The sequence below is a fragment of the Mustelus asterias genome, chromosome 18, assembly GCF_964213995.1.
Source record: "Mustelus asterias chromosome 18, sMusAst1.hap1.1, whole genome shotgun sequence".
Taxonomy (NCBI): domain Eukaryota; kingdom Metazoa; phylum Chordata; class Chondrichthyes; order Carcharhiniformes; family Triakidae; genus Mustelus; species Mustelus asterias.
Genome location: NC_135818.1, coordinates 5,621,668 through 5,643,112, shown reverse-complemented (window position 1 = coordinate 5,643,112; position 21,445 = coordinate 5,621,668). Strand labels below are relative to the sequence as shown.

Sequence of the window (21,445 nt, the reverse complement as noted above, 5' to 3'; positions counted from 1 at the left end):
ACTGCTTCACCTAAATCCCCTAGTCGCCACTCTCCAGACTGTTCGGGTACACTGAGGGAGAATTTAGCATGGCCAATGCACCTAACCAGCACGTCTTTCGGACTGTGGGGGGAAACCGGAGCACCCGGAGGAAACCCACACAGACACAGGGAGAACGTGCAGACTCTGCACAGTTAGTGACCCAAGCTGGGAATCGAACCCGGGTCCCTGGTGCTGTGAGGCAGCAGTGCTAACCACCGTGCTTTATGCTGGCAGGCCAGTGATGGACAAATTGGGGGCCCTCTTTCTCCCTGAGGGGACCTGAGGCACATTCCGCATGACAGTCTGGAGCCACGGTGGTGAAATGGGCGGACACCAGGAAAATCTGTCCTGTGCCTGGGCCCCCACATTCCTACTGCTTGCAACAGGCAGGGGAGGGACAGTCAGCCACAATCCATCAGTCTCAGGCAGGGTCTGAGGAGGAAACCATAGTTTTGTGAAAACAAGGAAGTCGGCTTATGATGGAAGCGCTGGAAAGAGTGCAGAGGAGATTTACCAGGATGCTGCCTGGTTTGGAGGGTAGGTCTTATGAGGAAAGGTTGAGGGAGCTAGGAATGTTCTCTCTGGAGTGGAGGAGGCTGAGGGGAGACTTAATAGAGGTTTATAAAATGATGAAGGGGTTAGATAGAGTGAACGTTCAAAGACTATTTCCTCGGGTGGATGGAGCTATTACAAGGGGGCATAACTATAGGGTTCATGGTGGGAGATATAGGAAGGATGTCTGAGGTAGATTCTTTACGCAGAGAGTGGTTGGGGTGTGGAATGGACTGCCTGCAGTGATAGTGGTGTCAGACACCTTAGGAACACTTAAGCGGTTATTGGATAGGCACATGGAGCACACCAGGATGATAGGGAGTGGGATAGCTTGATCTTGGTTTCAGATAAAGCTCGGCACAACATCGTGGGCCGAAGGGCCTGTTCTGTGCTGTACTGTTCTATGTTCTAAGTGACATTGTCACCTGAGAAGAACAAATATGTCACAATGCAAATGTTTAACATTGACAAAGGCACAAAATTCTGTAAGTGTACACTGCCAATTGGCTTTCAATATAATTCAATACATTCTGAAATTATCAGCATTATTGAGTACATAACCGTCACACAATGTTTTGTACCCTTTTTCAAATAACTCTTAAGAGCGTAACTGAGAGTAAAACAGCTCGTACTTTGCAAGACAGTGATACATACTGATTCTTTCTCGAGGTGTTTTTGTATTGAAAACTGACTGCGGGTTGTGTGTGTTGATAGAAGGCTCAAGAAAAGCGACTGGCATTGCTGCTGCAAGTGTAGCGAGACATTCTCCAAGAACTGGCCGCTGCCTAGGACACAGGAGGAAAGAAGAATGGTGAAGCCCGTCTCGGTATTAAATAAAAGGATAACAGCTTAAAAAGATGTCCCAATATCTATGTAACTGCAGTTATAAATCGTAGAATCCTGCAGTCCAGAAGAAGGCCATTCAGCCCATCGAGTCTGCACCAACCACAATCCCACCCAGGCCCTATTCCGTAACCCCATGTATTTACCCCAGCTAGTCCCCCTGACACTGGGGGGCAATTTAGCACGGCCAATTCACCTAACCTGCACATCTTTAGATTGTGGGAGGAAACCGGAGTACCCGGAGGAAACCCACGCAGACATGGGGGGAACGGGCAAACTCCACACAGACAGTGACCCAGCCGGGAATCAAACCCAGGCCCCTGGCACTGTGAGGTAGCAGGGCTAACCACTGTGCCACCCCATGGCAGCTGCCATCGCTGAACACAAGATGATGAGACCACAAGTATGGTCCACAAACTATTTTGCAACATAACTACAAATATTTGACAATTTTAACTCAAACCCTTTATAGAATATTCTAGAAGCATTGCAAATGATCCAGCATGATGTCATCAGGGTTAAGGGAAGCTAACCTACCATTGGACTAGAGAAGTTTAGAGAATGATTTGATAGTGAGCATTGAGATGAAGAGCTATGATTGGGTAAATGGGGATGAATTATTTTCACTGTCAGTACAACAATAAGATTAACAATGATTATAAAAGAAAGAGGGGAGGTTAGAAAAATAATTCCTGATACAAAGGATGGTTTAGAAGGAGGAATTCTGTCACAAATATTTTGTTAAAGCACAATCCATGATTTTATACTAGAATTAGATAGTTTCTTTAGAGTTTAAGTTTAGGTTTATTTACTAGTGTCACAAGTAGGCTTACGTTAATACTGCAATGAAATTACTGTGAAAATCCCCTAGTCGCCCACACTCCGGTGCCCGTTCGAGTACACTGAGGGAGAATTTAGCATGGCAAATGCACCTAACCAGCACGTCTTTCTGAGGAGTATTGAACAGTAAAGAGAGCAAGCACATAGTCACAATTAGGCTTGGGTCATAGAATCATAGAAACGCTACAGTGCAGAAGGAGACCATTTGGCCCATTGATGTGGAGTGAAATACTGGCACAGAATTGGTGGATGGCAAGAACTGTTTGCATACTATTCTATGATTTAAGGGAAAGTAAAAGAAGATCTTTTCAGATAAATTAGGTCTGTCTTCAGAGCCAATATGAAGTTTAGGAATATAGGACCAGGAGTAGGCCATTCAGCCCGTTGATACTGCTCCACCGTTCCAGCAGATCATGGCTAATTGTCTATTTCTGCAGCATTTTTCCCACTCTCCCCATGTCCCTCCATGTCATTAATATCCAGAAATCTATCGGTCTCTGTTTTGAACATGCTCGATGACTGAGCTTCCACAGCCCTCTGGGGTACAGAATTCCAAAGACTCACCACCCACTGAGTGAAGAAAATCCTCCTCATCTCAGTCCTAAATGGCCTGCCTCTTATTCTGAGACTAGACTCATCATTCTATCCTCCTCTACTCTGTAAAAATTCTATAAGTTTCAATGAGGTCAGCTCTGATTCTTTGAAACTCTAGGGAATAAAGGCCCTGTTTCCTCAATCTCTCATGATGAAACAATCCCGCCAACCCAGGGATCAGTCTGGTGAACCTCCCTTGCACTCCCTTTAGGACAAGTACATTCTTCCTTTGATAACTAGCTGCTATGGTGGGATTTGAACCTATGTCCCAAAACATTAGCCGAGAGATTATTGGTCCAGAGACATTACCAATATGCCATCATCTCACTCATTAACCAATGGAGTATTGAACTTTGTTGATAGCTTTCAAGTTGTGCCTGCTTTGGAAAAGAAAATAATTTGTGTGGGGGTTTAAGTAGAAAAGAAACAGTGCAATGCGGCTAATCCGACTGGTTTATCAAACGCAGCTGTCCCTGTCTCAGATTCACGAGCAGCCTTTTCTCCGAGTACATGGAGGTGCCACATTGCTTTCACAACAGCTTGTGTCTCCGACACCTGCTGGGGATTATGTGGTTTCTCTGCAGCGGCTATTTAAAGCATTACAATCTGCTTGTTGGGGAAATGGCGACAGAAGATAAGGTGGCAGTGAAGCAGAGTGTTACAGATAACATGCTTTGGGATTTAATGATGAAACTCCTGACATGAATCAACGATTCCACATGAGCGATTCACAAATCGATTTTGCATTCCGTACGAATCAGTTGACTCCACAAGTCAGTCGACAATAGATTTTACCCACCATACAATTAAATCGATGATCAATTTTATGCACTGTCCGGTCATGCGGGTCACAGCGCCAGGGACCTGGGTTCGATTCCCGGCTTGGGTCACTGTCTGTGTGGAGTTTGCACATTCTCCCCGTGTCTGCGTGGGTTTCCTCCGGGTGCTCCAGTTTCCTCCCACAGTCTGAAAGACGTGCTGGTTAGGGTGCATTGACCCGAACAGGCGCCGGACTGTGGCGACGAGGGGATTTTCACAGTAACTTCATTGCAGAGTTAATGTAAGCCTATTTGTGACAACTAAATACATTTTAACTTTAATCCTATAAACTTGGGTTTATGTCTAATGAAACTGCTTGAAACTAAACCGGTTACACCAAATTCTGCCCCCCCCCCCCCCCCCCCCCACCTCCCTCCTCACCCCCTGCTCCCCTGCGGCCTGCTGGAATTGGAGATTCTGCCCATACAAAATATGGCCTAAGGGTAAAACAGGGATAAGGAGATCGACTCCCTGTTTTAGCATTCTCCATTCACTCCTAATGCTATTCAAGTGCTCATTCACAGGTAAATGAGGGATCCTCCTCCCACAAGGCCAGGAGGTCTATCATAAACAGCGGTGATTGTTCCTACGATTGCTGCGATCCAGGCTTGTGGCTTTCGATTTGTTCAGGAGTGTGTACAGCCTCCATAACCTTTAACATCACCTCAGCACCATCAGTGATGAGGTCATTGGAATGGCAGTGGTGCTGGTGATTTGAGAACAGGTTAGATTTAACTCATTTGTTCAAAATGTCCATGTTTTATAAAAGCTTTACATTTCCTGATCTGAAATCTGATCCAAAACACATTTGACACTGGAGTTACCTTTCAACAAAAACGTTCTTCCCCGTTCCCAAGGCGTACAGGCTGCACAGGATCCGATAACAGGAAACTTGGACATCATCCACTGCAAACAGAACACCGGAAGTCCATCAGTTTAGGATTCTCAATGAACCAATCCCCTGTCACAGTTATAACCGAAGGAAACCTTGACAAAAATACCAAACTAAATCTGACTCCTTCAATACGAGGTCAGCCATTCTCACCATACATCACATTTATATCCCAGCAGCAATGCCATTTTAGGTCTCAGCGAGCGTAAAAACCACACTATTCCTGTTTGGAGCAGCTGGTTAGGTCAGGAACTAAATAAAGGAAATGAGGGTGGCACAGTGGCAAAGTGGTTAGCACTGCTGCCTCACAGTGCCAGGGACCCGGCGTTCAAGTAAAAGTTAAAAATAGTAAAGTTTATTTGTTCGTCACAAGTAAGGCCTACATTAACACTGCAATGAAGTTACTGTGAAATTCCCCAATTTTGGTCTTGGGTCACTGCCTGTGTGGAGTTTGCACATTCTCCCCGTGTCTGCGTGGGTTTTCTCCGGGTGCTCCGGTTTCTTCCCACATTCCAAAGATGTGTGGGTTAGGTGGATTGGCCATGCTAAATTGCCCCTTAGTGTCAGGGGGACTAGCTAGGGTAAATGCATGGGGATAGGGCCTGGGTGGGGGATTGCGGTTGGTGCAGACTCGATGGGCTGAACGGCCTCCTTCTGCACTGTAGGGATTCTCCTTTCTTGAGTGGTTCTGTCTTGGTTGGTAAATGGAACTCTTAGATTTTTGCTTTGCTGCAGATGGAGTTGCTCAGAAGGAGCAACATCAGAAGAATGGAAAGGTTGAATACACTCAGGAGGCCGGGTTATATCTATAGAGACACCAGGTACGTCAGTAGAACAAAGAACAAAGAAAAGTACAGCACCGGAACAGGCCCTTCGGCCTTCCAAGCCTGCGCTGATCATGATGCCTAAACTAAAACCGTATGCACTTATGGAGTCCTTATTCTTCCATTCTCATCTTATTCATGTATTTGTCTGGTTGCCCCTTAAATGCCACTATTGTACCTGCTCCCACCCCCTCCCTGGGCAGCATATTCCAGACATTCATCACCCTCTGTGTAAAAATTTGCCTCGTACATCTCGTCTAAACTTTCCCCCATGCTCCTTAAACCTATGTCCCCATGTACTTGAATTTGGTTCTTCCTCTCCAAAGATGTTGCCTAGGGCATTGGTCCCCAACCTTTAAGCTGGCACGGCACACCTCTATACTATAAAAAACACTTTGAGGCACCTCTCCTATTCTCTCTGCCATCTTCCCTTTCTGGGAACTTCGTTTTTAACTTCTCCCGGTCCTCTTGTGATCTTTTGCAACCTCTTTTGCAACCTCTCCCTGTCTCTCTCATTTCTCCCAGAGTTTTTGCATCTTTTTTGAGTTTTCGCTTCGTGTGTGGGCGCGTTGGGACCTTTGTCTTCAGCTCCAAGTCCCGTTGGTCAATCGCAAGGGCCTGACCAATGTTAAAAACCTAAACCGCACGTGGGCAGCTTTTTCCCAGCTGGTGCACGCACGGAAGGCCCGAGATTCACCGGGTCTTGGAGATGCCGACCGCAGAGCTGAAGACAACGGTTAGTTTTAGTTTAATTAAATGAATTTTGAATCTTTTTTCACGGCACTCCTGGGGGGGTCTTCATTGGGAACCACTGGCCTAAAGTGTTGAACCAGAAAAACCTGGTTCTCAAGCTCTTTATTACTTTTCTGTTGCATCATCCTATATTCCAGTAGAATTATAGGGGCAATTGTATGTCTGCACTGATCAAATGTTTGGCATCGGCTGAGCAGATCACGGAAAGGAACATCTGATGGGGGAGGGGGAGGAGTGAGAATCTCGTAACCCCCACACAACTTGCTGGATTTTCCATTCATTCATTGAAATGGAAGGAAAATCTGGAAAGTTCTGTCAAAGAACAAAGAGCAAAGAAAATTACAGCACAGGAACAGGCCCTTCAGCCCTCCAAGCCTGCACCAACCATGCTGCCCAATTTAACTAAAACCCCCTATCCTTCCGGGAACCATATCCCTCTATTCCCATCCCATTCATGTACTTGTCAAGACGCCCCTTAAAAGTCACTACTGTATCCGCTTCCACTACCTCCCCCGGCAACGAGTTCCAGGCACCCACTACTCCCTGTGTAAAAAATCTGCCTCGTACATCTCCTTTAAACCTTGCCCCTCGCACCTTAAACCTATGCCCCCGAGTAACTGACTCTTCCACCCTGGGAAAAAGCTTCTGACTCTACACTCTGTCCATGCCTCTCATAATCTTGTAGATTTCTATCAGGTCTCCCCTCAACCTCCGTCGTTCCAGTGAGAACAAACCAAGTTTCTCCAACCTCTCCACATAGCTAATGCCCTCCATACCAGGCAACATCCTGGTAAATCGTTTCTGTACCCTGTCCAAAGCATCCACATCCTTCTGGTAGTGTGGCGACCAGAATTGAACACTATATTCCAAGTGCGGCCTAACTAAAGTTCGATAAACTTGCAACATGACTTGCCAATTTTTAAACTCAATACCCCGGCCGATGAAGGCAAGCATGCCGTATGCCTTCTTGACTACCTTCTCTACCTGCATTGCCACTTTCAGTGACCTGTACACCCAGATCCCTTTGCCCATCAATACTCTTAAGGGTTTTGCCATTTACTGTATATTTCCTATCTGTATTAGACTTCCAAAATGCATTACCTCACATTTGTCCGGATTAAACTCCATCTGCCATCTCTCCGCCCAAGTCTCCAACTGATCTATATCTTGCTGTATCCTCTAATGGTCCTCATCGCTATCCTCAAATCCACCAACCTTTGTGTCGTCCGCAAACTTACTAATCAATCCAGTTACATTTTCCTTCAAATCATTTATATTTATTACAAACAGCAAAGGTCCCAGCACTGATCCCTGAGGAACACCACTTGTCACAGCCCTCCATTCAGAAATACACCCTTCCACTGCGACCCTCTGTCTTCCACCTTGCCAGCTCACCTCTGATCCCATGCGACTTCACCGTCTGCACCAGTCTGCCATGAGGGACCTTGTCAAAGGCCTTACTGAAGTCCATGTAGACAACATCCACTGCCCTACCCTCATCAATCATCTTCGTCACTTCCTCGAAAAACTCGATCAAGTTCGTGAGACATGACCTCCCCTTCACAAAACCATGTTGCTTCTCATTAATACGTCCACTTATTTCCAAGTGGGAATAAAGCTTGTCATTGGCATGTAATCCCTCACCATTACCTTTCTCAAACTTACAGAAAAAAGATTTTTGAACTGAAGTACGCGGGAAAAGGTTTAATTGACTGGATACAGACTCCCATCCATTGACTCTGTCTACACTTCCTGCTGCCTCAGAAAAGTAGCCAGCATAATTAAGGACCCCACGCACCCCGGACATAGGGCGGGATTTTCTGACCGTGCTCTCCCCAAAACCGGAAAATCCCGTCCCCCCACCGCCCGCTCCGATTCCCATGGCAGGTGGGACAAGAAAATTCCCCCCATGCTCTCTTCCACCTTCTTCCGTCGGGAAAAAGATACAAAAATCTGAGGTCACGTACCAACCGACTCAAGAACAGCTTCTTCCCTGCTGCCATCAGACTTTTGAATGGACCTAACTTGCATCAAGTTGATCTTTCTCTACACCCTAGCTATGACTAGTTGGATAGTTAGAAACTTTTTCCCAGGGTGGAAGAGTCAGGGCCTGTCCCTGTGCTGTAATTTTCTTTGTTCTTTGACTGTAACACTATATTCTGCACCCTCTCCTTTCCTTCTCCCCTGTGTACTCTATGAACAGTATGCTTTGTCCGTATAGCACGCAAAAAACAATACTTTTCACTATTTCCCAACACAGATGGCAATAATAAATCAAATCAAAAATATATCTGCTCCAGTGAATTCTGCCCAATTATTCTATCACCTATCACCTCAACACAATCGAAAAACAAAGGGTGGAGTCAGAGTTTACAGCTAAGTCAGTGATGACGCTGATGAGAGTACAGCATCAATTTTGATAACACACTTTACTCACGGATAATGTCGGTTCCAAACTGATTCTGACTGAAATGGTCGAATAATGAAGTTAGCACCGGGAGCAAAGCGACAGTGGTGTAATTGATGTTCTGAGTAACTCCCTTTAGCTGAGATCGTGAATGCGAGAATTTTCCAAGTTTCAGGTTCTCCAGTGTTTTTTCCAGGTCTTCTGCTGCATTTTCGAAGAAGGATCGCAGGCCGGCCTTCACCAGCTCGGAACCAGACTTCATGACGGTTCTGAAAGCACAATCGAGGGTAAATGCCCAGCCCCGGTTAAAGGACTCAACAACTCCCGTTTAAAAAGCGACAAGAGGTGAATAATGTGACGGCCATAAGTAAAGGAATGCCAAGATTACCTGGGATCCAATGTCCGAGCCAGAATGTGTAAACAGTTCACCATCGTATTCGAGTCGCTGCCTTCAGAAGTAAGCAATGAAGTGCATTAGAACACCTATTACCCTGCCTATTCATGCAAAACTACATTGTAATTAGTATTAATGTCCTGGACAACATTCCGGAACGGGTTCCTCGCTAGTATCGTGGTTAGTATCCCCGCCTCTCACGCAGGAGATTGGGGTTCAATTCCCTGATGGGAAGCTGGTAAATTGTGCAGAATTTAGCTGGCAGGCATGATCTGCTGTTTAGGGTGTCACAGTGGTTAGCGCTGCTGCCTCACAGCACCAGGGAGCCAGGTTCAATTCCAGCCTCGGGTCACTGTCTGTGTGGAGTTTGCACATTCTCCCAGTGTCTGCCTGGGTTTCCTCCGGGTGCTCCGGTTTCCTCCCACAGTCTAAAGATGTGCGGGTTAAGGTGATTGGCCATGGGAAGTTGCCCCTCAGTATCAGAGGGATTGGCAGGGTAAATACGTGGGATAGGGCCTGGGTGGGATGACTGTTGATTCAGGCTTGATGGGCTGAATGGTCTCCTTCTGCACTGTAGGGATTCTATGATTCGACGAACAGTGGGGAGAGATCGTCAACGTCAAGGGCAATGGACACAAGGTGGACAGAGCAGCTCCCATCCAAAGGCTTTGAAAGGCCCAAGCCATTTTTAGACTCAAGTCTCATTCAAATATGATTGGGGAGCTGATTCGTTGCATCAGAGCCTAGCTTTGTTATCAAGGCGATTATCGCTGCCTTGGAGATGGGGAACTGCATGGCCCCAATATCCCATCCCGTCACCCCCATCGTGGCTCACAACCCATGTTTTGGAAACACCAGAGTTAGCTTGCTGGATGTTGGTGAGTGGGAAAGCAACTAGACTTCAACCTGTTTGGCCACGTTAAGACTTGGCCATCAAATCTAGTAAGTGGGACAAGAACCCAGAGCTTCTGACTCAGAGGTAGTGACTCTATCCACCTGCGCCACGGGATCTCTCCATTGTTACCTGCCCCATGGTGCAAATGGTGTATATACATATGATAAATTGGGTTGGCTTCGAAGCAACTAGTGCAAGTTTGTTTTAAAAAGTTCTTGTTTAATCTGGTGAGGAGGAATAGATTGGCCATTATACTCGATTAACTCCAGGCCGACTGAAGGAAGTGCCTTAAAAAGCCATTGACCCATGGGGTTAAAATTAATCTTCTCACTGTGTCCATTGTTCAGATGTAGAAGATACGGATGTAGCAACGGATTGCCTGCCTTACTCCACCCCAACTACCCCCATTCCCCCCTCACCCCGTCACCCTAACCTGTGCAGGGATTGTCCCCACAGTTGAATTTGTGGGGCCCATTTTTTTTTAAAGCATTTTATGCTTGATGCGATCGACGTGTTATTAATTGAAACTGTGAAGAGAGTGGCAGTCTGCTTACCAAAGAGAGAGATTCGATGTCGGACCAGAGCCGCAAGTTTGCAGAAAATACTAGAACAGGAGAGAATGGAAAAGAAAACCAGGAGACATTAAATACGCAGTCACAGCAATGTTCACCTCATTACTGAGTCATTAACAAAATCAACAAGAAAACAAGAATATTGGAGAATTAACAAATTAAACTCACTAAAGAGCAATGAGATAGAACCACCACTGAATATATCATAGAATCCCTACAGTGCAGAAGGAAGCTATTCGGACCATCGAGTCTGCACCGACTCTCTGACAAGAGTATCTTACCCAGGCCCCCCCCCACTCTATATCCATAACCCCACGCATTTACCATGTCGTTCCACCTAACCTGCATATCTTTGGACACTAAGGAGCAATTTAGTATGGCCAATCCACCTAACCTACACATCTTTAGACACTAAGGGACAATTTAGCATGGACAATCCCCTTAACCTGCACATCTTTGGAAACTAAGGGACAATTTAGCATGGCCAATCCACCACATCTTTGGACATATGAAGCTCCTTAAGTTTGGTTTAATCAATTATCAGTCAAACTCAGAGTTCCGATTATCCTTCTTGGAGATCAATTTGAAATGTAGTCATTATTTTGAATACTTGAAGATTATTTTGTCTTCTCACTAAGTGGCTGACGTAGATATTTAAAAGACCCTGCTTGCTCTATTTCCGGATGAATTCACACTCCATGGGCAGAGTTTTCAGCTTGGGGGCAGGGATGGGTCGGAATGACTTGTCGTACATCCCAACAATCCTTCTGTCCATTGACTTCAGAAAGGTTCTTCAGTCCTGCTGCTTCCATGTACTTCTTGTCCGATGTTCCCTACCCTGTCGCCTGCTTTTTAACCACTCCCAGGATCTGGGCTCCAACAAGCCAAGGGCGGCACGGTAGCACAGTGGCTAGCACTGCTGCTTCACAGCTCCAGGGTCCCGGGTTCGATTCCCGGCTCGGGTCACTGTCTGTGTGGAGTTTGCACATTCTCCTCGTGTCTGCGTGGGTTTCCTCCGGGTGCTCCGGTTTCCTCCCACAGTCCAAAGATGTGCGGGTTAGGTTGATTGGCTAGGTTAAAAAAATTGCCCCTTAGAGTCCTGGGATGCGTAGGTTAGAGGGATTAGCGGGTAAAATATGTTGGGGTAGGGCCTGGGTGGGATTGTGGTCAGTGCAGACTCGATGGGCTGAATGGCCTCCTTCTGCATTGTAGGGTTTCTATCTATTCCTATCCATTCCTAGGATTTACTTTGAATCCTCACATCTCTGAGTTTAATTAAGAACTACCCACCCAAAGCCTTTCAGAAGATTCAATAGCACAGAAAGGTTACAGTTCAGAAAGAGGCCATTCAGCCCATCATGCCCAATTAGGCATCATTTAGGGCCCATTAAAGCCATTCTGCTGCGGTGAGCCAGACCTCACTGACTATTTCTCTCCACATTACTTGTCTGGCAAGGGTGGCCAGTTTCTCTCTCACTTTTTAAAAGCATCAGACATCTTGAGAGACCATCTCTCCTTTATACACATCGGGCCCGATTTTACCATTGCGTTGCGTGAAAACATGGTAAAGCCGGGCGTGACGCCATTAATGTGATCCGCGGCGGGGGGGGGGGGCGGCAGAGGGAGCCCAGATTGTTGTCTGGAGGAGGGGAGGCAAGTCAAATCATTCTCTGGTGAGAGGGCGGGAGAAGGGAGGCCCAATCATTTTCTGGTGGGGGTGAGGGACGAGGGAGGCCCAATCGTTGTCTGGTGGGGGAGGCGGGCCAGTTTATTCTCTGGTGAGGGGGTGGGGAGGGAGGAGGAGGTGGGTCAGATGTACCTCTGGGGTGGGGGGGGAGGGGTGGGAGGCCAGATCATTCTCTGGTTTGAGGGAGGAGGAGGGAGGGGGTAAGATGTATCTCTGGTGGTAGTGGGGGGGGGAGGGGGGTGGGGGGGGGAGGGGGAGGCCAGATTGCTCACTGGTGGAGGGTGGAGAGGAGGCCAGATGGATCTCTGGTAGGGGGACGGGGGGACGGGGGACGGGGCAGGGGAGGTCCGCTGCCACTCTGCGGGTGATTGGTGGGGGGGAAGGGGCCAGGGGGTCGTGATCGGTCTGGGTAGTGGGGGGGAGGGGGGGGGTGGATAAGGAGGGCAGTTATGTCTGTGGGGACCATCGCTCCCACTTTTCGTTCCTGCTTTCCGCTCCCGGGCCGCTTTCTCTGCTTTTTTGCGGCCCGGGAGCGATGTGACATGGGCGCACTTTTCAAATTGTTTTCTAACTGCGCATGCGCAGTTCAGAGCTCCGATTGTTTCGGGCGCGCTAAGCCCCGCCCACAGCGCAATTCAGATTCACGATTGTTTTTTCAGGCTAAGTGCTAATGGGGACGCCTGAAAGCAGATTTCCCAGTTGGATCTGAATTGCGCCCAGATTCAGCACTTAGAATGAAAATGGTAAAATCGGGCCCATCATCAGCATTGTTTTTTTATACATTCATGGGACACGGGCGTCGCTGGCTGGGCCAGCATTTATTGCTTATCCCTAGTTGCCCGAGGGCAGTTGAGAGTCAACCACATTGCTGTGGCTCTGGAGTCACATGTAGGCCAGATCGGGTAAGGACGGCAGATTTCCTTCCCTACAGGACATTAGTGAACCAGATGGGTTTTTCCGACAATCGACAATGGTTTCATGGTCATCAGTAGATTCTTAATTCAAGATTTTTTAAAATTGAATTCAAATTCCACCATCTGCCGTGTCGGGATTCAAACCCTCCAGAACATTAACTGAGTTTCTGGATTTATTGTCTAGCAATAACACCACTCGGATGTCGCCTCCCCAACTCCTACATCCAACGCCTGCTGATCTCTCAGGGCTGCAGGACCTCCGATTGGTCCTTGAGACTAGGGAACCACCAACCACCATTAGATGGATCAGTGAGCACAATTCCTGGCCAGTAATTGGTTGGCTCATAAAGACCCAAATCAGTTTCCCCTGACGTGATGCGGGATCAGGACATAGAAAAGCATCTAACATCAGCATCTACAATTCAACCAGCCTATCAGAGAGCTTACTGCTGTAAATGATTTAAGTAGAACATCTTCTCACCTTGCTAACATTTCCTTCTCCTTGTTGGACGCATATCCACTGCCACTGAGACTCTTGATTGGAGAGGATAGGAAGTACGTGCAGTGGTTCTTAAAATATTCATCAATCAGAGGCAACAGAATCTGGAATAGAGGATTTTGTTAAAGTTTCATTTGCTGAACATTGATTCCAAAATGGATGTATTTTGTTCAAATTCTACTGAAGCAATTGTTGGCTCCATAGCCCTTAAAATGGAAATAAAACTCAGATAGTACAAACAATTGTTACAGTGCAGGAACATAAGAACATAAGAACATAAGAAATAGGAGCAGGAGTAGGCCATCTAGCCCCTCGAGCCTGCCCCGCCATTCAATAAGATCATGGCTGATCTGACGTGGATCAGTACCACTTACCCGCCTGATCCCCATAACCCTTAATTCCCTTACCGATCAGGAATCCATCCATCCGCGCTTTAAACATATTCAGCGAGGTAGCCTCCACCACCTCAGTGGGCAGAGAATTCCAGAGATTCATCACCCTCTGGGAGAAGAAGTTCCTCCTCAACTCTGTCTTAAACCGACCCCCCTTTATTTTGAGGCTGTGTCCTCTAGTTTTAACTTCCTTACTAAGTGGAAAGAATCTCTCCACCTCCACCCTATCCAGCCCCCGCATTATCTTATAAGTCTCCATAAGATCCCCCCTCATCCTTCTAAACTCCAACGAGTACAAACCCAATCTCCTCAGCCTCTCCTCATAATCCAAACCTCTCATCTCCGGTATCAACCTGGTGGCCATTCAGTCCATTGTGTCTGGACTATCTATCCCAATGAGCATTTTATCGAATGACATTCCCTCACCTCCTCCCTTTCCCCAGAAGTAGAAATCTGTCCTTTTATGATTAGAATTACACAGTATTTCCATATTAGGAAACAAGTGAACAAAATAATGTGATTTGATTTCCAGGTGGAAACCATTTCATCTAGTATAATCTTTCAAAATGTAAAATGATTGCATCATAGAATCCCTACAGTGCAGAAGGAGGCCATCCGCCCATCGAGTCTGCACCAACAACAATCCCACCCAGGCCCTATCCCTGCAACCCCACATATTCACTCGGCTAATCCCCTAACCTACACATCTTGGGACAGTGGCAAGAAACTGGAGCACCCGGAGAAAACCCATGCGGACACGGGGAGAATGTGCAAACTCCCCACAGACAGTGACACAAGCTGGGAATCGAACCCAGGTCCCTGGAGCTGTGAGGTAACAGTGCTAACCACTGTGCCGCCCATTCAGGTCTGCTGTGTAAGTGCCGCAGTTAACCATCCACATGGTGCTTTTTCTGTGGTATGCAGGCATCACTGGCAAGTACAGAATTTGTTGCCCGTCTGTTACCCTTGAATTGTTTTTCAAGATAAAGTTTATTTATTAGTGTCACAAGTAGGTTTACATTCACACTGCAATGAAGTTACTGTGAAAATCCCCCAGTCGCCACACTCTGGCACCTGTACGGGTACACTGAGGGAGAATTTAGCATGGTCAATTCACCTCACCAGCACATCTTTCGGACTGTGGGAGGAAACTGGAGCACCCGGAGGAAACTCATGCAGACACGGGGAGAATGCGCAGACTCCGCACAGACAGTGACACAAGCCGGGAGTTGAACCCGGGTCCCTGGCACTGTGTTTCCATTAACAGGGGAGACTAGGACGCGGGGGCACAGCCTTAGAATAAAAGGGAGTCACTTTAGAACAGAGATGAGGAGAAATTTCTTCAGCCAGAGAGTGGTGGGTCTGTGGAATTCATTGCCACAGAGGGCTGTGGAGGCCGAGACGTTGAGCGTCTTCAAGACAGAAATTGATAAATTCTTGATTTCTCGAGGAATTAAGGGCTATGGGGAGAGAGCGGGTAAATGGAGTTGAAATCAACCATGATTGAATGGTGGAGTGGACTCGATGGGCCGAATGGCCTTACTTCCGCTCCTATGTCTTATGGTCTTATGGTCTTATGCTAACCACTGTGCTACCCTAAGTGACCGAGTGGCTTGCTCTGCCATTTCAGAGGGCAGTTAAGAGTAAACCACATTGCTGTGGCTCTGGAGTCACATGTAGGCCAGACCAGGTAAGGACAGCAGATTTCCTTCCCTAAAGGTCATTAGTGAACCAGATGTGCCTTTACAACAACCAGTGATAGCCTGATGATGTTATATCACCACTGTCAAGACTAGCTTACGACTCTGGATTTTTTAATGAGTTGAATTTAAATTCCACCAGCTGCTGTGGTGGGATTTGAACCTGTGCCCATGAAGTTCTTGCCTGGACATCTAGATTACTCTTCTAGTGATGGTACCATGAAGCCAACATCTCTCCCCCCAATTATTTGATTACGTAGACCAGTTATTAGATTGTGATAATATTGAAAGTAAACCAGGGGGCCATCTAGAAAAAAACAAACTACCTTTGGTAAGATTCCGGAATGTCACGTACCTTGGCAAAAAACTTTATTTCCTGTTCATGAGGCGATTTATCTGCTTTACCACTGCTAACGATAGCCTCTGTCAACATAAAGATAAATCAGTTAGTCATAACAAAGCATTAAGCAGCAATTAAACAGTTATAAACAGAGTGGGCAGCTCGGTGGCACAGTGGTTAGCACTGCTGCCTCACAGCGCCAGGGACCCGGGTTCAATTCCGGCCTTGGGTCACTGTCTGTGTGGAGTCTACATGTTCTCCCCATGTCTCTGTGGGTTTCCTCCGGGGGCTCCGGTTTCCCCCCCAAGATGTGCAGGTTAGGTCAATTGGCCATGTTGAATTGAATTGTTCCATAATATCCCAAGATGTGTCGGTTAGTAGGGCAAAGATGTGGGGTTACGGGGACAGGGCCTGGTTGGGTCGCTCTTTTAGAGAGTTGGTGCAGACTCGATGGGCCAAATAGCTTCCTTCTTCACTGTAGGGAATTTATGAGTGGTTCAGATTCGGGTAACTTTCGAAATAGATGAAAAAGGGGGTCAAACACATCCACACAAAAATAAATTCCACTTCAAAAGCCTAGTTTCCATTGGACAAAATATGCATGAATATGAAAGGGCGGCTGTTTGAGTCCCAGAAAGATATTCCCCAGGTGGTGAGTTCCTGATCTCTTGTGGAAAATCTGAGACCTGCTACTTCCTCAACGAAAAGGAGAAATGGGATGTAGAGTTTGGTTCATCTCCTCATAATTAGTTAGGCAGCAAAGCTGACGAGGGGCTAGGGAACAGCGTGCCAGTTACACGCACAGCCAGGTATAACCAAACCCCAGTTAAAAAGAATCTGCAATATCCAAGTGCTCTCAACAAGATGTGAAAGAACACTGATTTTTCTCAACAATTGACAACCCACTAATTAAACTGTATCCTCAGCTCGCAGTCAATTTCATTGGAGAATCTTTAAATCACACAGAATAATCTGTACACCCTCGCCTCTTCATGTTTTCCCGCCGTGGGAATTGTAACGGGTGAGACAGAAAATTCGGCGAACCATTGAAAGGTCCGTTAAACCCGGGTGGAAATTTCTGATCTTCGGGCGCGTGTGACCGAAGAATCCCACCCCACAATTTCAAGCATTAAGAATTGTTTACGGTTGAGAATTAGTGGCAGCGGGTTATTGTTGCCACTTACCTAGATGTGCAATAAACTCCTGTGCAGAGTCGACACATTGTAGAACCTTCACCAAGAATTTGTAAGCAAATCGCTTCTCAAAAGACGAGGAGTCCAATTCCATATCCTTCAAACCTCTGGAAACACAACATCAGGTCAAACTGTTGGGTTATGCCACCCCTAACACAAGTCTACTCAATCATGATGTGGAGATGCTGGCGTTGGACTGGGGTCAACACAGCAAGAAGTCTCACAACACCAGGTTAAAGTCCAATAAGTCCATTCACCTGATGACGGAGCAGCGCTCTGAAAGTTTGTGATTCCAAATAAACCTGTTGGACTTTAACCTGGCTTTGTGAGACTTCTTACTACACTCAATCATGCGTTGTTGACAGTGGAAATACTCAGGAAGCATCGCTAAAGAGAGAAATAGAATCACTGCGCTGGGTCAGGCCACAGATGTGGAGATGGGTTCAGAGATGCAGGGGGCAAGTGAAATTCAGATGGGTGAGTGTCAGGACAGCTGTCCCAGTTCCAGGTGGGTTTTACGGGGGCAGAGAGCCACTGGAATCAGCAGCCCACTCGGTAGAGACAGGCAGGCAATGAAGCCAATGTTTGGGTCATTTTTTCCCAGTGCTGCAACTTTCCCAGAGCAACATGGGTGTCGCTGCGGAGACTATTCCAGTTAGTTGGGAGTCATGATGTGGAGATGCCGGCGTTGGACTGGGGTAAACACAGTAAGGAGTCTAACAACACCAGGTTAAAGTCCTTTAACCTGGTGTTGTTAGACTCCTTACTTATTTGGGAGTGGCAGAGGTGCCATGTAGCACATGGGGACTCAGGAGCAACCTCAGGCAATCTTGCAGAGGAATCAATACTCCAATTTGCCATCAAGTGCCAATGAAGAGGGAGGCCTTTGTGAACATCTGGATTTTGAGGCACTCACTAGGTCTCCCCTTCCCCACCAGTGCTCAGCTCTCCCCATGGGGCTGCTACCTGAACATTGCTGCAAGCCCTCCTACTGGGCCTCTCTAGTCTGTTACCAACCCTCAATGGATGATGAAAGCTAAGTTGGCCAAACAGGGGAAGCTGTTATTAATTATTAGTTATTAGTTATTCCGGCGGATGGCTGAGACCATGTGTTCACATGTGACCCACACATGGTCCTGATGTCCAGAAAATTCAGCCCAAAGTTTGAGGCTGATTGTCCTCCATTACAAGTTCTGACGAAAGGCCATGAACCTGAAAGTGTTACAGTGTCGTTCTCTCTCTACAAATGCTGCCGGACTAGCTGAGTGTTTCCAACATTTTCCGTGTTTATCCCAGATTTCAGCACCACTGGAAATTTGCTCTGTTATTAATGTTCAGTGTAATAATTACTGGTGCTGCGTTTGACATTTTAGATTGCTTAGATTAACTTGTGTTGTTATTCTATGCAACAGTCAACAGAAACATATTAGGTTTTCGTTTTAATTGTTCAGTTCTAACATGCAGGAAGAACACGTTGATTACCTGGACACTGCATGGCCATTTACTTGGAGGAACTTGAAGAGTTCATGTGCCTTGTCCCGATCTCGAGCTTTCTCCTTGGCAGTCAAAGTATCATAGGGCATGAGAGAGGTTTGGCTGCCTCCACCTATTACAAATGGACCAGTTGGAAATATTGTGGTAGTTACTTTGTCATAATGATCACGATTTATTTCCCAAATACTATACCTGCAAAAACTAAGCAGCTACTGGACAATTAACTAAATACAGAAAACCCAATGGACTTCAACTTGCATTTATGCAACACCTCTCAAAACCTTCAGATCGAAAAGCTATGCAGCCAGTTAAGTGTTTTTCAAATGTAGTCAAGGCAACCAATTTTCACAAAGCATTCTCGCACAAATTGCAATGAAAGAAATAGCCAGATCATTAAGTAGGACGGGTGTTGGTTTGAGAGATTCATGTTAAAGGGGCGGCACGGTGGCACAATGGTTAGCACTGCTGCCTCACAGCTCCAGGGACCGGGGTTCAATTTCTGGCTTGGGTCACTGTCTGTGTGGAGTTTGCACGTTCTCCCCGTGTCTGCGTGGGTTTCCTCCGGGTGCTCCGGTTTCATCCCACAGCCGAAAGATGTGCAGGTTAGGTGGATTGACCATGCTATATTGCCCCTTAGTGTTCCAGGATGCGTAGGTTAGATATATTAGCGGGGTAAATGTGTGGAGTTACGGGAATAGGGCCTGGGTAGGATTGTTGTTGGTGCAGACTCAATGGGTCGAATGGCCTCCTTCTGCACTGTATGTATTCTATGATGTTATCTAGTACACTGGGTTAAGCTTTTGAGATGTGTGACCAGATCCGGAGTATTCAGTACAGTATTGGTCTCCTTATTGAAGGAAGGATGTAAATGCATTGGAAGGAGATCAGAGAAGGTTACCAGACTAATACCAAGAATGGGCGGGTTATCTTACGAGGAAAGGTGGAGAGGCAACATTTGTGTCCACTGGAGTTTAGAACAGTAAGCAGTGACTTTAAGATCCTGAGGGTGTATCCTCTTGTGGGTGAAGCTAGAACAAAGGGTCACTGTTTAAAAATAAGTGATCGTCCATTTAAGGCAGAAATTAGGAGATATTTTCTCTCAGAGGAGTGAGAGTCTTTGGAACGTCCACAAGATAAAGGAGCAGAATTAGGCCATTCAGTCCATCGAGTCTGCTCCGCCATTCAATCATGGCTGATATGATTCTCATCCCCATTTTCCTTCCTTCTCCCCGTAACCCCTGATCCTCTTATTAATCAAGAGCCTATCTCTGTCTTAAAGACATTCAATGATCTGGCCTCCACATCCTTCTGCGGCAAAGAGTTCCACAGATTCACCACTCTCTGGCTGAAGAAATTCCTCCTCATCTCAGTTTTAAAGGAGCATCCCTTCACTCTGAGGTTGTGCCCTCGAGTTCCGGTCTCTCTCACTAGTGGAAACATCCTCTCCACATCCACTCTATCCAGGTCTCTCAGTATTCTGTAAGTTTCAATTAGATCCCCCCTCATCCTTCTAAACTCCATCGAGTACGGACCCAGATTCCTCAACCGCTCCTCATATGACAAACCCTTCATTCCTGGGATCAGTCTTGTGAACTCCTCTGGACTTCTGAAGAATTTATATATTTTTAAGATAGAGCTAGCTAGATTGTTGGTATTAAGCGATGAAAGGTTATTGGGGGCAGGCAGCAGGTTGCAATCAGATCAACCATGGTCGTATTCATTGGCAGAGCAGACTCGAGGGGCCAAGTGGCCTACTCCAGTTCCTAATTCACATGTTACATAAGCTTTACTCTTGGGTCTGCCACACTGAAATTGTTCAGGCTGAGAAGTACAGAGTGGAACTTCTAATCAAGCTGTCATCAATATTTTTTTTGCTTCCAAGTCATGAATGAAATGGTTATGGATAATGTTGATTGTTAAACTGTTATGCATGATTGGATGTTTCTCCTTCAGGCGGAGTCTAGAATTAGGGGGTACAGTTTAAAAATAAGGGGTCTCCCATTTAATTGAGAGATGGGGAGGAATTTTACCTCTCTGAGTGGTTAGCTTTTGGTATTCTCTTCCCCCAGAGAGTGCAGGAGGCTGCGTCATTGAGCGTATTCAAGGAGGCGTTAGATACATGTTTTGATTGACAATCATAGAAATCATAGAAACCCTACAGTACAGAAAGAGGCCATTCGGCCCATCGAGTCTGCACCGACCACAATCCCACCCAGGCCCTACCCCCATCCCTACATATTTTACCCACTAATCCCTCTAACCTATGCATCTCAGAACACTAATGGGCAATTTTAGCATGGCCAATCAACCTAACCCGCACATCTTTGGACTGTGGGAGGAAACCGGAGCACCCGGAGGAAACCCATGCAGACACGAGGAGAATGTGCAAACTCCACACAGACAGTGACCCAAGCCGGGAATCGAACCCAGGTCCCTGGAGCTGTGAAGCAGCAGTGCTAACCACTGTGCTACCGTGCCGCCCAAAGGAGTCAAGGGTTATGGGGGGCTAGCAGGACAATGGAGTAAAGGCCACAACTGGATCAGCCATGATCTTTCGAATGGCACAATAGGTCCAAGGGCCTCAATTGCCTCCTTCTTGTCACAGAGTCATAGAGGTTTATAGCGTGGAAACAGGCCCTTCGGCCCAACTTGTCCATACCATCCAGTTTTTACCAATAAGCTAGTCCCAATTGCCGGCATTTGGCCCATATCCCTCTATACCCATCTTATCCATGTAACTGTCTAAATGCTTTTTAAAAGACAAAATTGTACCTGCCTCCACTACTGCCTCTGGCAGCTCATTACAGACACTCACCACCC

General features: G+C 46.7%; 1 protein-coding gene across 3 annotated transcripts in view; it reads right to left on the bottom strand.

The window, feature by feature from the left end:
• ryr3 (ryanodine receptor 3) overlaps positions 1–21,445 on the bottom strand; it is a 371,169-nt gene that overhangs the window by 114,362 nt on the left and 235,362 nt on the right. For all 3 annotated transcript variants that reach the window (XM_078233298.1, XM_078233296.1, XM_078233297.1), the window contains 9 exons: positions 18,614–18,737; positions 17,123–17,238; positions 15,954–16,021; positions 13,489–13,610; positions 10,389–10,438; positions 8,934–8,994; positions 8,576–8,814; positions 4,494–4,575; positions 1,228–1,358 (listed from right to left, as the gene is read on the bottom strand). In XM_078233298.1, coding sequence (XP_078089424.1) covers positions 1,228–1,358; positions 4,494–4,575; positions 8,576–8,814; positions 8,934–8,994; positions 10,389–10,438; positions 13,489–13,610; positions 15,954–16,021; positions 17,123–17,238; positions 18,614–18,737 — 993 coding nt within the window. The remainder of the gene's footprint in view (positions 1–1,227; positions 1,359–4,493; positions 4,576–8,575; positions 8,815–8,933; positions 8,995–10,388; positions 10,439–13,488; positions 13,611–15,953; positions 16,022–17,122; positions 17,239–18,613; positions 18,738–21,445) is intronic.